The sequence below is a fragment of the Pseudopodoces humilis genome, chromosome 2 (genome assembly GCF_049639895.1).
Source record: "Pseudopodoces humilis isolate 2021_Gansu_Grassland_sample_001 chromosome 2, ASM4963989v1, whole genome shotgun sequence".
NCBI lineage: Eukaryota > Metazoa > Chordata > Aves > Passeriformes > Paridae > Pseudopodoces > Pseudopodoces humilis.
In genome coordinates this window covers 26,683,002-26,698,725 of record NC_142201.1, presented here as the reverse complement: position 1 = coordinate 26,698,725, position 15,724 = coordinate 26,683,002, and the positions used below count along the sequence as shown (strand labels likewise).

Here is a 15,724-nt window from a genome sequence, read left to right as displayed (position 1 = left end):
TGGTTCTTATTCAAACTAAACCTTGCTCCTTCCTAACCATATTCCTAACCGCTATTGTGATAGTTCAGCGTGTTGCAAGGCAGGCTTGTTTGTAATTTTTACTGCATTCTTCATGACAAAAGGTTGTGGCGTTATACATACAGAATTATGACATGTCAACAGGGCAAAGAACAATTGGGAACAAAGACGAGAAGCTCATTAGTTTTCTAAAAATGGAAACCTCTAGTTTTTTTTTATATTCTCCCAGTGCCACTTAGATGCCTGTCCTTAGCTAATACTTTCAGAGTATCTAGAGTCCACAAGAAAGACAAGAGGTTTCTTTTATGTCTGCTAAATATATCTTGCCATCCATGGCTTTTTAATGCCCTCTCATAGTATCTCTCTCCAGTTCTTTGTTCTAATGCCTTTGTATTTTGTTTTGCATACATATTAATCCAGATGTGTTAAATAATATCAGCCCTCCAGCAACAGTTCACTGAAACGTGCTTTCTCAGTTCAAGTAGTGTTCTTCTAATCCTGGGCCAAAATATACTCAAGGTGCCAGTGTCCCCAGGTCACCCTTTGAGAACTTCTGTACTTAAAACCTTTAATTTCACCTGCTGGGTCCAGCCATCACAGCAGGAGCCAGATGTGCTTGGTAGGACAGGCATCTGTGTACCTGCAAACTTGAGCTGAGACATAGCCAAGTGTTGGCATTTCAAAGCAGCTCAGCAGGACTTGGTGCCAAAAATCTGCCTTTTTTCTTTCCTGGGATTGTCAGTGTCATTTGTACTTAATTTGTGTGAGATTACTATATAATTATATAATAATTAGGGCACTGTGAAACAATGTACTGAAACTCCTAAATGTGCACCAGAACATATGTTTGTCATATAATGTATCACATGCATTTAATTTGTCCTGACAGCACATCATATTGGTGGGAATAGGAAATACGGCTTCTCTTTCTGTCTCACTCCCTGCATCACTTAACAAACCCCATAATCTCTCTGGCAGCCTTTTAATCTGCTGCTAGAGATGCAACTGGTGCTTTACTGATTTTTAGAGAGCTGCAGCCTGTTTGTGCCTTGTAAAAGGTGGTCCGGATAGCCCATCCTTTTCTTGAACTTGTAAAGTACAAAAATGTGCTTGGTTTAGATCTCCAATGAGGTTGGGATGCTGAATGCAGACCTCTCTTCACCTGCTTGAATAGACTCACCATCTCATAAACCTAAATTATACAGGATGCTCCCCGGGTGCAGAGTTCAAAATGCAGGAGGATGCCAGGCACCTTCATGTCTCTCCTGTGTGCAACTTGTCAAGCCGTCCTTGAACTAAATGCAACCTGAAAAATCTGCTTTTCGGAAGAGACTGTTCTGAAGACTTGTTCTTTTCCAACTATATTGATTTAATGGGAAAAAGATGGCATCTCCTGTAGGTCTTGTCTTGCTTTGTTTTTTGAAACAGCATGTAAAAAATTCTGACTGTATGCTGAGCTATTCTTTCCTGCTTTTCTCAGCAAACAGGATGCAAAGGAAATTGTACACATATATTTATGATTAATCATTAGGAGTCACTTAGCAATAGCAGTATGCTTGCTATTTTTGCTCTTTCCCTTTCTCATCCCATGGGTTTTTGTGCAAATAGAATGATTCCTCTAAAAGAATTGATACTATTAATTCTCAAGGCTCAGTACAAGGTACTGACAAAAGCAGAGGCAAATATCTTTGGAGGTTTTTTTGCAATTACACTTAAAAATTAATTTTATCAGTTAGCTACTATCTGTAGTTCTCTTTCCTAAGTTCATATGCATTCAAATGCCATTAAAAATGTAAACAAGTTTTGAAGAGGTTAGTCTCAAGTTTTTACCAAACAGTAAATTTCAGCATTTACAATAAGTAGTCATTGATGAGCTTCCATCAGTAGCTGTCAGGTCCTCATAGCTCACTGCTCTGTTCTGTGCAGAAAGCATTGTAGATGTTTTCCATATTAATAGTTGTAAAGTATCTGCATTCCCTTTGCTCTCTGCTGGTGAAGCTCATGGGTACATGTGTGTGAGTAGGTGCAGGCGATCTGCTGGATCTGTTCAGGCTCCTGCCTGCCTCTGCACATTGACTCCTGGCTGGAAGGCATGTGGATGTGCCCGAAAATTTCAAGCACAAAGATTTCCTTGCAGGCAAAACAGGAGGCATAAGCACATTGTTACATCCCAATGAGCCTTTGGGGGATAGGCTCTGCACAGCAAGCCTTGTAGGTGTGTGTAAAAAGAAACAAATTAATAAAATTCCCCCCAATGGCAATACGGTAGGGCTGTCTCCCTTTCTTTATGAGATACAGCATTCAGGAGTTGTGCAAGGTCACGAATCTCTTTAACCTGCCATCAAAATCACACGTGTAGCAGCCAGACAAGGTGTACAGCTGTCTCCAGCCATCCAGCTCTGAAGACCTGCTCTTCCTAGGAAGAAGGAATGAAAATGATGGTCAGGGACTGTCTGGGAAACCAGAGACCTGTTGAGCCTTCTGATGCTTTAGGGTACCGAGAGCAGGTTAAGGAGAAAATAAGTGATCTGTCTGCACCTGGAAGCTTACTTAAATTTGATTTTTCCTGGTAATGTTTCTTTGTAGCATCACCAATGTTAACATTTATATGTCTGCTTTCTGTGAGAGTTGTTTAACTTGCTCACCCTGCCAAGTGTCAGCAGGTGAAGCAATAATTATTCCATACCTTGGTTAAAAAAGTGATTAATTTATTAAAGCAGGAAAATCTTTAAAATAAGTGCTAAGAAAAAGAATTGTGCTTCTCCCTAATAACTCTGCTAGAATAGTGGAGAGCTGAGTGCTATAAATATTCATTTGAATCAGGTGCTTGGGAGTTCTGAACTAAGAAACACTTCAGCTTGTCTGCTAGCTGCTCTAATTGAAGAAGGGATTTGTCCATGTAAATGTAACACTGAATTGGTACCATTAATTAGAGTAACTTACAGCCAGCAAAAATATGTTTCGTTGTTGGATTTAAATATTGGGATACCTAGAATTTGCATTGCACCTTAGTTATAATTACGAACATGACTAGAGGCTTTACTGTTCATTTGTTCTGTACTTTTCATTGCTCTAGGGGTTAAAATAACTCCTAAGGAACACACCCTTTTTTGCCTGCCTTCTTTCTCACCCCTTGTCTCCTACCTTGCATAACAACTAAGCGATTTTACTTGACTTGCTAGCCTGAGCTATCACCTCTTATGACTCCAAATGTCCGGAGGTAGCTGCTTGTGTAACATCAACCAAAGCAGTAACTGCTTTTCTTCTTAAATCTATCATTTTAGTTGACATATGAGCTTCAATCAGGATTTAAATTATAGCAATTAAGATTTTCACTGCTCTTATTTACAGGTTTAGCTAACTAAAGGTAAATTGTGCATTTCTTTCACTGTTGTTTTCATGTGTCCCGATGATACCTAATCAGAGGTGTTCTCTAAAGAAAAGGTACTGTGATTGCTTATTATTCTTCATTATAATTAAGCTGTCCTTTGAATACAGCCTGTCACACTGAAGTGAATTTACACACAGAAGAGAAAAACTGAATTATGTCAGTGTTACCACTTACTAAAAATTACTGACTTGCAGGTATCCGGGAGAAAAGTCTAAAGGTTGTAAGTTTGGATTACCTTTCTGTATATTTTTTTTGTTTTGTTTTCTTGAGGTCTCTGAGCTGTTCTAGGAAACCTGAAGCTAACTGACACAGTGTCCTCAAGAGGACCATGAGCCTTTTACATGATGCTCTCCAGGCATTGGAACAGCTTGCCAAGTATGCTGCTTCTGAGGATGGCCAAAGGTTGATGCCTCTGAAGGGAGGTAGAATGAGAGTGAGCCTTTTATGGGATTGCCCTTGGTAGTAACCCCAGCTTGCCACCAGCTGTGGCTCAGACACTTCCTATGGAGTTTGTGGCATTCAGTGTTTTTTCCTTCAATTAACTCCTCTGGTCTTGCCTTGCACCCAGCATCAGGGCATTTATTTAAGTCACTCAGTGCTTTGAGTTTTCATGTGTATTATCTGATGGTGTAGTACACATAGTTATATGGTTTTTTTTTTCCTTGCTTGATTCATCATAGCAGCTTTAGGCTGCCATTGTTCAGTTTTCATTATTTCATCTGAGAGCTTTGTAGAAATTCTCATTTTAGGTAGTTGCTGGTTGAATTCTGAAATGATGGCTTTAAATATAATGCTCTATGAGCAGGGCTTTTTGATGATACTGCTCAATTTTGCCAGCAGATTCAAAGTCATCCTGTGATGTGTCTTTATAGATGAACCTTTCTGATCTTTTGGAGCCTTTTGTCCAGCAAGAGAAATTTGGTTTCTGACTTTTGTGACATATTTCCTTGTAGCTCTTCTTCTGTTTCTGGCTGTCCTAATGGTCATAATAGAGCTAGAAAAAAAAATGAATTAACAACTTTTTATTATTAACCTCAAAGGAAGTAACATACTGGCAGACACAGATAGCAATACCTGGCAGCATTTCTCAGCTTGTGCTTTTTAAAATGAAAGATTCAAAACATTCAAGCTGCTCCAGCAAGGAATGAGTGGACAAAGGTAGAGCAAATGTTCAATTATGTTTGTCTTTTCTAGCATGTGAAATCCATGCATGCCACACTCTTCATAAAGTTCTTGATCCCAAGGTGAGTCTACCTTTTGAACTCTGTTTCTATGCAACTATTGGATTCCCACTCAGAGTCATGCCTCAAAACTGCTCTGGCTGGCCCCTTGTTCCAGTATGGGAAGTTTGTGTTGAAAGCTGTTTGTCCTGCACAATATTTGGCTTTTCAGTTTTTGTTTGAACAAAGTTTTTGTTGAAACAAAAATTTTTTGTTTCTTCTCCCAGATTTCAGAAACTGAAGCGAAGCATACCCTATATTTCTGATACATTGTAAAACTGGTCCTAATGCATATACTTTTTTAAAGGACTTTGTAGCAGTGCAGCTTCAGAATAGGATAACTCCATGAGCTACCAAGTTGTGGATTATGAATTTTGCCTGAAATGTACAAGTGTTTGCATAGTTGTAAAACTCAAATGCTTTCTAAAATGCTTTCTAAAGCTACTCCTCAGATTACACCAGGGTATGTAGCAAAGCAGAAGGAGGCTTGGCAGGGATCGAATCCCTCTTATTGAAAGCACAAAGCCCTGTCATCTTCTCTCTTTCCTTTGCTTCCATTCTGTCAAGCAAAAAAACCCACTGTTCTTTTGAATGATCCCAGCAGTATATTCTTTTAAGGGGTAACTTCTATATCCTCTTCCATCATACAATAGCTACTGTAACTGTCCACTGCTGCTTTACTCATTGAGGATTAGTCAGGTGTTGGGACAGAAACCATTACTTTAAAAAAACCTGGCAAAAAAGTTTAAAAAAACCTTGCCAAACCTGCTAGAAAAATGCATGGAAGTCTTGCTTTGCACAAACTGCTACTGAAATTCATTCATGTTTACTTGACAGGAATGCTACTAGCATTGAATAACTAATAAATAAGATGAAGACCCTTAGTTTGCATTACCCTAAATTTTAAGACTGTCGTAATGAAGTCAAAATGCTATTTTAACGTTACTTGTTGATACATTACTCATTCTTGAGTCTCACTAACATAAACTGCTTCTGGTTGTTCTCTTGGCAGTTGAATATGAAGGCTGTTATTTCATGCTGCAGTATTGGCTTAGCTGCCAATTGTCTGCACCAGGTTTTAAAGCCTGGTGATGCTGTAGTGAATGTAGGAAGAGAAAAATGTGAAACCAAAACCTGGAGTGACTAATAGTTACAAGTTGGTATATGTGTGAGAGAAGAGGAACAGCTGAGGAGATGTTTTCTATAGCACATTGTACTTCTGCTCAAAATTAATTTAGGCAATGAAAAACTTTGTGCTTCATCATATAGAAGCTCAAACTAATGAAAGTGAGAAGAGATCATGTTGCTTAAAGTGTAGATTAATAGTAATAAGGTAATAATAAAAGATGTCTGTGACGTGCAGGTTACTGAAGCTGAAGGTCAGTCCTCAGCATGGTGTCTCCAGTGGAGATGTGACTATAATAAGGATGTTGCTGTGAGCTGGGAATCCTGGTGTTGCAGTTCTCTCTGCCCTACAAGGAGCTGCGTGGATGTACTGGAAGTCTCTCCTGATTGCTGGGGTGTTATGTTGAGTCATAGTATTAATTATAGCTCCTAGATGAACTGCTCAGGTCATGGTGTTCAGCTTGTCAAAACATTGGTTCCACACAGTGCAGGCAGATGACTCAGGCACAATCAAAGGTTGGCATTTGCCATTACACTTAGGATTCAGTGGAGGATTTTTGGTGGATATCAGTGACATGAACTGAATATTGGTGCTAGGAAACCATTACCCTAAGGAGAAATATATTACTGCATAATTTTAGAATCATAGAATCATTTAGGTTGTTACAACCTCCTAAGGTTATCAAGTCCAACCAGTAACCCAGCACTGCCAAGTCCACCTTTAAACTGTGTCCGCAAGTGCCACATCTACATATCTTTTAAACAGTTTCAGGGATGTTGACTCCACCACTTCTCTGGGCAGCCTGTTCCAATGCTTGACACCCCTTTGCATGAAAAACAAAATTTAATGTCAAACCTGAACCTCCCTTGATACAACTTGAGGTTGTTTCTTCTTGTCCTGTCACTTTTTTGGAGCTTGGTGTGGACCTGATCTTCTCTCTTTGACCTTGAAAAGATGGTTCTTTTCACAGAGAGTGTCTCAGGGACATTTGATGTGCAGCCCCTAGTACTGAGTGGGTGACCTTTTATATTATTCTTAAATTGGAAATAAGGCTGTAAATATTATATAAAATGCATCAGTGCAAATGCATCCTTAAAATTTATAGAGTTGGAAGAACTTGGATACAAAACTTGGATATCATAATGAAGTAGGCATGCAGTCAGTTACACAAGGTGTGAATTTCAAGAGTAACCCATAATATGCTGTGTGTCATGGAACACAAAATTATTGGAGTTCTGAGCTTCTCATATATTATACTGTGTTTGTTTTATTTTTCCTGTCTGCACAGGATAAAGAAAAACAGTAGTGGGGGAAGAGGTGAATGTTTTAAAGAGCATCAAATATCTGTACACAGAAGTCATTACTTGATTTGTACAGAGCATGACTTCATTTGGTAATACTTATAACCAGCAGGAAGAAAACACAATACTTTGCTGAAATATTACTTAGAACAGGAAAATGCTGTAGTTGGATATTGCTCTCCCTTTCTGCAAATTCTGTCAGAGGCTGATATTTCACTGTGCCTGAATGACTGATAAACATTGCGTGGGAAGCTGCTGCTTACCTGTCTATTCCAGTTATATTTACTTCCTTATGGAGAGATGGAATGTGAACCTTCTCTGTTTGCGGAGACCAAAGCATTTTTTGGACATGTTTATACTAGAATAAATTTATACTGAAGGATATGAAGCAACTAGAATTGCTTTTTTGTTTGCCCTGTTTAAACTTCCACCACATAAGCTTAATTACGCATTTTGAGGTGAAGACTAAAGAATGAAACTTCCAGGAGCACTCAGAATTCACCTGATTTTTACTGCAGTGGTTTCAAGATGGTTTTTCATCATTTTTAATAGAAAAAGTAGTTAGAGCTGTGCTGAGGACATGTGAAAATCCTACCTGTAATGTGCATTTGAATTATATGAAGGATTCATACCTTCTTTCAAACTGCCTTAGGAGACTAGCTTAACAGGGAAAGTATTTTATTGCTTAAGAGATAAACAATTGCAGCAACCAGAACCCAAGAATGTTTTTAATTTCAATAAAGAACCCCCACAAAAGGTCAACTAGTGCTTTAAAATGTCGATGCAGAAATCAGAGCAGGGCACTGCAAGCCCACGCATCTTTTGCAGTCAAACTTCTGTTCTAGGTTGTTCTGTATTTTGCGTGTGAGAGTCCCTGCATATCATCTGTTAATATATCATTAAAATGAAACCACACGTACCTGTGAGGGAAGTGGTGGGACGCACTGTGCTTACTCATCCCCCCCGCCTGTCCCGACGGTGCACTGATATGTCATGGTGGCACAAATAGGTTGCCAAGCAGCAGCTGCCTTTGCCAAGCACCTTGTTTGGGGCCGTGGCTGCTCCGCACACAGCTATTTGTGGCACGGAGTGAAGTGCTCAGCGGGCTTGGCTGGCCACCGAGCCGTCTCTGTAAGAGTCCCCGGCAGCTCTGCCGCCGGCATGGGCAGCCAGATTGGAAAGCTGTCCAGAGAAAGCAGCGCGGAGTGAGGCGGCAGTCGTCCGTCAGCAGGGATTAGGCAGTGTGCCTATTTTTGCTATTGTTTACCAAAGCCCTTCTGGTAACTGTAGTGGAACACTACTCCCTCCCTCTTCTACCATTTCCTTCAGCACCTTCCAAAACCACCCGTTTTGGCTTCTGATAAGATCCTCAGTGTGATTGTCTTTTCGTTTCATACCTACCTTTTCTAGTTAAACGTTCAAGTCCCTTTTCTCTTCTCCCTAACACTGCATCTTTAACAACAGGCTGGTGTGTTTTGTCCCATATCCCAGGGAATGCCCATGGGAAACTGTTGCTGCTGCAAAACAACCCCTTACATGCTTCTCACTCCCCGTGGAGACAGCTTCACCTCAGAGAAACCTAGAATTCCCTAATGAAAATGCAGTGTATTTTTAACAATGTATTTCAGATCTTGGCAGCATGCCTCCTGCAAAATGTCAGAAAAGAGAAAGATGGCCAGCTGCTCTGGGTTTGTGGATTATCAGACCTTCACAGTAGAAGCTGTGTTTTGTTTTAGTAGCATAAAGGCCCTTTCTAAACTCCTGTCAAGCTCCTTTCTTGCTTAGTGGAAGAAACTGGGAGTCATTCCACCAGCAACAATGGTAATATGACTGGAGAACCTGACAGCTTTTACTTATTGCACGTAAGTCCTATTATTTTGAAGGACTTCTTCTTGAAAAAACCTAGGAAGATAAAATCAGGCTTTTGGATGGACATCGTACTGCACTAACGTGCTGTACTACTTGTTTTGCTACAGTCATGCAGAAGATTGCACAGTAGCAAGCTGAAGAAGCAAGCAAATGTTTTCTTGTTGACCAAAGAGGACATGAGGTAGCAGAAGTGGCTTCCAGCCACATTGGTCACCTGCGGACTTCGGTTACTGCAAGAATTGTAGTAGTCCACCAGGAGAAAGACTCTACAGGGCACTTTTGATTTGCAGCAGCATCTTCCCAGGAGAATTGTCTGTGATCTGCGACAAAATGCAGGAAAAGAGTTGAGAAATTGTTGAGAAAATTGTGATAAGAGGAAGAGATAGGGTGACTTGCTGTTTCTTATCTTAGTGGCTTCGTGCACCTGCACTAATCCTGGATGAATCAGCATTTTTAGTCCGCTGCAGTCAGTCTCACTGAAGTTCTTTATACCCACAGAAGCTCAACATTAGCCTGTGCAGAAAATGTTAGGAAGCAAGACGAAGAACTGGCATCACTATACCTGCAAGTCTTTTGGCAGACACTGCTCATTTTCATCACTCATGCTCCAGAGAATGCAGAAACCTTTTGTTCCAGGACTGCAATGGTGCTCTGGCAAGATCTTTGTGGCTTAGGGCTACAGTCTGAGCATTGCTTCATCTGGAGCTTGCCCCACGACAGGTTAAAATAGGGCTTGAGCTGCAGCCAGGCTGTGTCAGTGGTGAGGGTGCAGCCTCCTTTGCCTGTTAGAGCTTGTGACTCCTGGTAGCTGTGGCATAGGGTGAATAATCACACCTACGGACAGGCAGATAAACAGGGTCATGCTGCCTGGGTCCCACCTACACAGGGAAATATCTTGCCTAAGGGGTTGCTCCTTGTTGAGGGGAAGTGGAGGAAAGAGACTGACCAAACCCATTCCACAGATGTGTCAGCAGAAGCAGCAGCGTAGAACTGTGTTGGCTGAGCTGCGGGAAGGTGGCTGTGTTCAAGCTCAGGCCTGCATGGAGAGTGGTGTGTGGGCTGCTGTACACTTGATGAGCAAGCTGTCCCAGCTGCTGGTGAGGTATATGGCCAGAAACCATCATCAACCAGATCCTCAGCAGGAGGGTGCAGGTATATTAAGAAATTGTAGCCTTGACTGGACCTTCTGTCATATTTTATGACGGGACAAGAAGAAATGGTCTCAAGTTGTGCCAGAGGAGGTTTAGATTGGAGATCAGGAAAAATTTTGTCACGGAAATGTTGTCAAACACTGGAGTCACCATTCCTGGAGGTATTTAAAATATTTGTATGTGTGACACTTGGGGACTTGGTTTAGTGGTGAATATGGCATTATCAGTTTAATGGTTGGACTCAGTGGACTTGAGGTCTTTTCCAGCCTAAATGATTCTATGATTCTCTGATCTTCTAGTTTCTATATTTGTTCCTGTTTACTCATCTCCTTCTTGTCATCCTCTGCTTCCTCATGCTCTCTCACAGACTAGTAGATTCTTCAACTGCCAGTGTGCTAGGTGTCATGAGCACAAAGTGCATGCAGTTCTGCAGTTCAGCTTATTACTAACAAGGCTGAGACAGTTCAACACAAAAGTTAGTTACTCAGGAGGGCTTCCCAAAAGCCTTCCTTTTCTGCAGCTAGAAAGTGCAAGAAGCCAAGTGTCCCACATCTGCCACAAGCACTGTGCTTCAAATAGGGAGAGCTTGAAGGAGTGTAATTATTAGCTGCAAATCTTAGTTCAGTTACTGTTCTTACATTGGATAGTTGTTCTAAATGCAGCAGGTCACTGGAAATAAAGCTTTGGTTTTCCTCCTTCATATATTGTCCATGGCGTGTCTGTCAATTTCATTAATGGCCTGAGAAACACAACAGAAATCAAACTGCCTGTACCTACCCCTTGGCTGAAGTACTGACAAGAGAAAAGACACTTATAGATAAATTCAACACATATGGCTTAGAAAACACAAGTGGATCATTATAAAGGCCATTTTTACAATGTAATTAACACACTATAGCATTAAAGCAATATTTACCTGGAGACAGCAGTATTCTCTTCCTGCTTTTCACTGCTGGTTTGCCCATGATAAAATATTGTTGGACGCTGCCTCCACACCCTCTCAGCAGAAAGAAGCTGCAGACAAATTCGGTGGTGAACTTATTTACTCACATAGGTTACTCACGCCACAGCTCTCCTGGGCAGCTTCTGTCAGTGAAGTGACAGTGAAGACCCTTTCCAGCATTCGAGTTTACATGAGGGCCTGGCAGGGGAGTGTTCTCTGTGCACAGCCAGCCTCAGTAAATCTCAGTGTGACAGGCACACAGCCCTGCCACTGAACTTTTAACTTGAAGCTCTAGCAGGGTGCTGAGTAGCTCCAGCTACATGACACGGGGCTGTGAAAGTAAATCACTTTGCTGCGAACAAGGGGAAGTCCAGCACATTGTTTTGCAGACTTTGGCTACAGCTTCTTTGCAGTATAAGCATAGAATATATACACCCGGGAAAGCAATCAGAGCAAGATGGACTTCCAGCGCAGAGCTCAGCCATACCCCATCCCAGAAGATGAAGAGATTGCATACAAGGTCGCTCCTGATGCTCACAACTCTGCAGGAAATGAAGGCGAGAAACCAGTGTCAAAATTGCAACGTAGGCACAGTGAAATAAAACTCTACAAAGAATTTTGTGACTTTTATGCAAGATTGTAAGTTCATTCTGTTCAGCTTTGGGGTCTAACTGCAATGACATTACTGGTGTATTGTACATAATGTATTTTATTATCTGAGATCTGAGGTTCAGGCTGCGCAAGCTGTTCTCTCATCCAACCTTTGCCACTGTTCTGCTTGAAACATTGCCAGTTGTAACTGTCAACTAAAATTTGAACTGTTACTTTAAATTTCATCATGAATTGCGTCAGAAATTTTTATCTGCAGTAAAATGGTGTTGGAATTTGTAAAGTAGTCTCTCTGCCTTCAGGTTGTTTGCTAGTTATTCTGGGCAAATGGATAAACTGCTTCATTAATGCAGAAGTATTACATACTTCACTAGTTTTACATATATTATGTGTTTAGAAGTGAAGCACTTCTTCCTGAAGAGGCAAACTTTGTTTTTATGTGTTCTTGAACTTTGTTTTATGTTTTTGCCTGGATTATCCTTTACATGTAGTAGTGCTTAACATCCTTAATGCTCGAGCATTGTTGAAGTGAAGATGAAAGATGCCAGTTTCTCTTGTGATTATTCTTCATTTAGATTGATAAGGAGAATGGAGAAATTGACTGGTGTTTTGCCCCACAGAAAGCATACATGGTCCATGAAGACCATCAGCTTTATAGTTGATCACAGTTTATGTGTATAGTCACTGCAGTTTGTCCATAGGTCTGTCTGTTATGTATGGGTTAGACCATCCTGCATCTGATCTGCATGTGAAATTTGCCCACACATTTCACTGTGAGGGCAGTGGATATTTGGATGGCACTTACTGTTTCCCTCATCTGCAAAGATCAAGAGGGAGAGAAAAAAAGTGCCAGCTAATAATAACATGTCAGATGTGACCTTGTGTAGGGCTCTTCTGTGAGACAGTGTAAGAAATAGATAAAACACATTCCATTTTGAACCACGTGCTAGGTGTTTGCTTGCTCCCATGGATGGTGTGTAAGGAATGAATTCAATTCCTACTGAACATGGTGGGAGCCCAGAGGTCTTATCCCCTTGAAAGGATAAGAAGGAAGGCTTGGCATCTTGCAGAGGATTGTGGACTCTGCACTTGCTGTCACAGCATGATAGCTGTATCAAAATGTGTGCATGCATACACGTGTGTTTCAAATAATATCACTTGTGTAACAACCTTCCAGATACATTCTGAGTAGGTGCTTTTGTCAGCTGACATCAGATTGTAATCAAATTAGACTGTTGCCCTATATTTGCTCTCTGCTACCACATGGTATTAGCACAGAGGGGTGATCATGAAAGGCAGAGCTTTGAGAGTCTAGGTATGAGTGACAAAACTTTTGCAAAGGGAAAATCTAAAGAGCCTTTTTCAGGCCTTAATTAACTGAAACACAGCTGTACTGTCTTCCACAGATGTGAACAGCTACCTCATTGCCATTTTCTTTGGTCCTGTACCTTTGAGAAGCAACCCAGGTTGCTGTTTCAATATTTCTTTGCGTCCCTGACATGGTTTGCCAGCTTGTGTTGGCCTGTGTGTGGGTCGCAGTGGGGCAGTCAGAGCATTCCCACCCTCCCCCTTGGCCCTGGAGTGGGCTATGAGCTGGCACATGATGGGCTGAGCTCCCTGACATAAACCCTAACAAACCAATGAAGAATCCCATGATTTCAAACTAAATTTGTAAAATGACTTCAAGCTATGCAGAGCTCGTATAAAGGATAATTATTTAACTACTCTGTTTTTCATTAATGTCTGCCAGACTAAATCCTGCACAGTCTTCCACATTGTTTATTTAGAGCTGTGAACTAATGCCGTTATATATATGCACATACTTTAGAATTAAGAATTGGCTTACAATAAATTGTTTATATTTCACTGTGCAACACCAGTCCTCAATCATTAATATTTTCCCTTTTGTCAATAATCTTAATGTATTTCATAATTTTTATAGTACTTTGAATTGCCTGTCTTTTCTCATCATAAAAAGCTGTAGTGACAATGTTTCCGTTTGGGGCTTTTAATTAATTAGAGTGGACCTCAGGGATTTTGTTTCTAAAGAGTTAGGAGCAGGGAGAAGTGGTAACTTTATTTCTGAGGAGATGGCACAAGCCATGAAATTCATTGAACAACTTGATCAGCTTAGCATTAGGTTGATTCCGTTTCACCTGGTGGGGGTGGGGAGGAGGGAAGACCCACAACCAGTCCTGTTGTCTATTTAGGTTAATTTTCTATTTTTTTATTCTTTTTTTTTTTAATGACAGCAACATGGCGAACGCGCTTGCAAATGCCATCTGCGAGCGCTGCAGGGGGGGCTTCGCCCCTGCCGAGAAAATTGTCAACAGCAATGGTGAGCTGTACCACGAGCAGTGCTTCGTCTGCGCCCAGTGCTTTCAGCAGTTCCCCGAAGGGCTCTTCTATGAGGTAAGTGGGGCAGAGGAGCCCTCCTGTCCCCATACCCCTTCTTGAGCCCTCATTCCCATAGCAGAAGTAGCTACAGGCAGTTGAATGGCTTAGAAAGTCCCATGGGAGGATCTGGGCTCTGAAAGAGTATGCCCAGTAAAGGGAGAAAAAAAAACCCAGAATCATTTCTGTGCTAATTTGGAGGGTATTAATGTATATAATGTTCTTTAAATGTGGACCTTAATGTTATCAGCACTGAGAGAAAAACTCCTGGAGATTTTTTTTCTCAGTGCAAATTTTTTCCCTGAAGTTTGTGAATCTGATGTATCATACCAGAAATACAGAGAAAACATACTTCTTAGGAGAAAGTCATATAGAGGGAAATCCCACCATCCTGTGGTCCATAGGAGGTTTATTGCTGAGTTGAGTGAATCCACCTTGGCATTGGAAAAGAGATGATCTGTATGTGAGCATGCTGTGATCCAAACCAGACAGGCTAGTGTAAGATAACCTCTTAAGTTTAACAATACAGAGCATTTGAAATTTTCAGATCTTAACACACTTTGAGGGGTTAAAACCTGATCCCATTCATATTTCTCAGCTCCAGGTTGATTTGCTTCAGCTTAGGAGGGTATTTTTGTATAGGTTTCATTTTCTTTTACATTCCCCTATCATGAGAATCCAGGATGTGGCTCAGCATGAAGTGGCTTTAGTGAAAGCTCTAGACTGGTTCATAAAATACAAAGTGATTGGCATAGGGAACAATAGATGGTATGAGACAAGGAATTACTGTCAGAGAGATAAGGCCCTGCTCAAGTAGTTACAGTCCATCTTAGGGTAGCAGTTACAGGATTTGTGTCATAATGAATCAAAATTAATCAGAAAATGAGCAGAGTGTAAAAGGAACAATTCTGTGCTCTCACATACAGGTGTCATCCTTTGGCAAGAGCACAGTAGTTTATCTTCCATAGAAGCATTTCTAATTTTACAGAGACATGTTACGTGGTGATGAGGAGAGGCTGAGGAAGAAGTGTGGATTGCAAAAGAGACTGCCTAAAAGGATTCCTGGGGATTTGCTTTTTCTCACCTTGTTTGAGGATCAAAAGACTCTAGGGATAGCGTTACACAAATTGTAGTAAACCAGCCTCTAGTATTTCATAAGACATCAAAGGGTGAGCTGTGGGGCAGAATTAATTAAATTGAAAGAAAAGAACACCCCCACTAGATACTTAACAAGTTACCTTACAATTGTTAATGTATACTGAGCTCACTTGGTAAAGAGGCCATCCATGTAAAGTGATACAAACATTTCAAAACGAAAATATTTGTAATTATGTTAATAAAATTGTTTTTAACCATTAAAATGTATTTTCTCTAAATGATGAATACTTTATTCATTCTTTTTCTGACTTAAAAAACAATGAGACATTCCAGGGACCCCTTTCAGAAAGCTGAATGGTCCTTAAAGATAGAAGATGGGGAAATCATGCTCCAGGCAGCCTGTATCTTCTAGGGGAGACTACAGCAGAAAGAAAGTCCTGTTTTTGGGCCTAGCTCAGGAATGTTACAGTCTCTCAGTTGCATATGGGTGACCAAACCTGAATCTCTGTGGCAGAGGCAAGCATCCTAGCGGTGCTTAGACATACCGGATGGAGGCATTTTGCTTCCTACTGCTACCTTGTTAACATTCATATTCATGATGATT

General features: G+C 40.9%; 1 protein-coding gene and 1 long non-coding RNA gene across 9 annotated transcripts in view; one reads left to right on the top strand and one right to left on the bottom strand.

Annotated features, from left to right (window-relative positions):
• The window catches only part of LIMS1 (LIM zinc finger domain containing 1), a 68,009-nt gene that overhangs the window by 37,407 nt on the left and 14,878 nt on the right, over positions 1–15,724 (top strand). For 5 of the 7 annotated variants that reach the window (XM_088051080.1, XM_088051081.1, XM_014250930.2 and 2 more), the window contains exon 2: positions 13,881–14,040. In XM_088051080.1, coding sequence (XP_087907206.1) covers positions 13,881–14,040 — 160 coding nt within the window. Of the gene's footprint in view, positions 1–11,303; positions 11,659–13,880; positions 14,041–15,724 lie in introns of those variants that run through there. The other 2 variants (XM_005516569.3, XM_005516570.3) reach the window with 2 other exon arrangements.
• On the bottom strand, positions 901–11,265 carry LOC106628098 (uncharacterized). 2 transcript variants are annotated; one of them, XR_015771793.1, is made up of 4 exons: positions 10,993–11,265; positions 10,715–10,815; positions 3,645–4,403; positions 901–2,434 (listed from the first exon to the last, which is right to left on the bottom strand). It is a non-coding gene; the product is annotated as an uncharacterized LOC106628098 (long non-coding RNA). The 2 variants fall into 2 exon arrangements; XR_001331366.2 differs by lacking the exon at positions 901–2,434 and having other exon boundaries at positions 2,441–4,403; positions 10,993–11,263.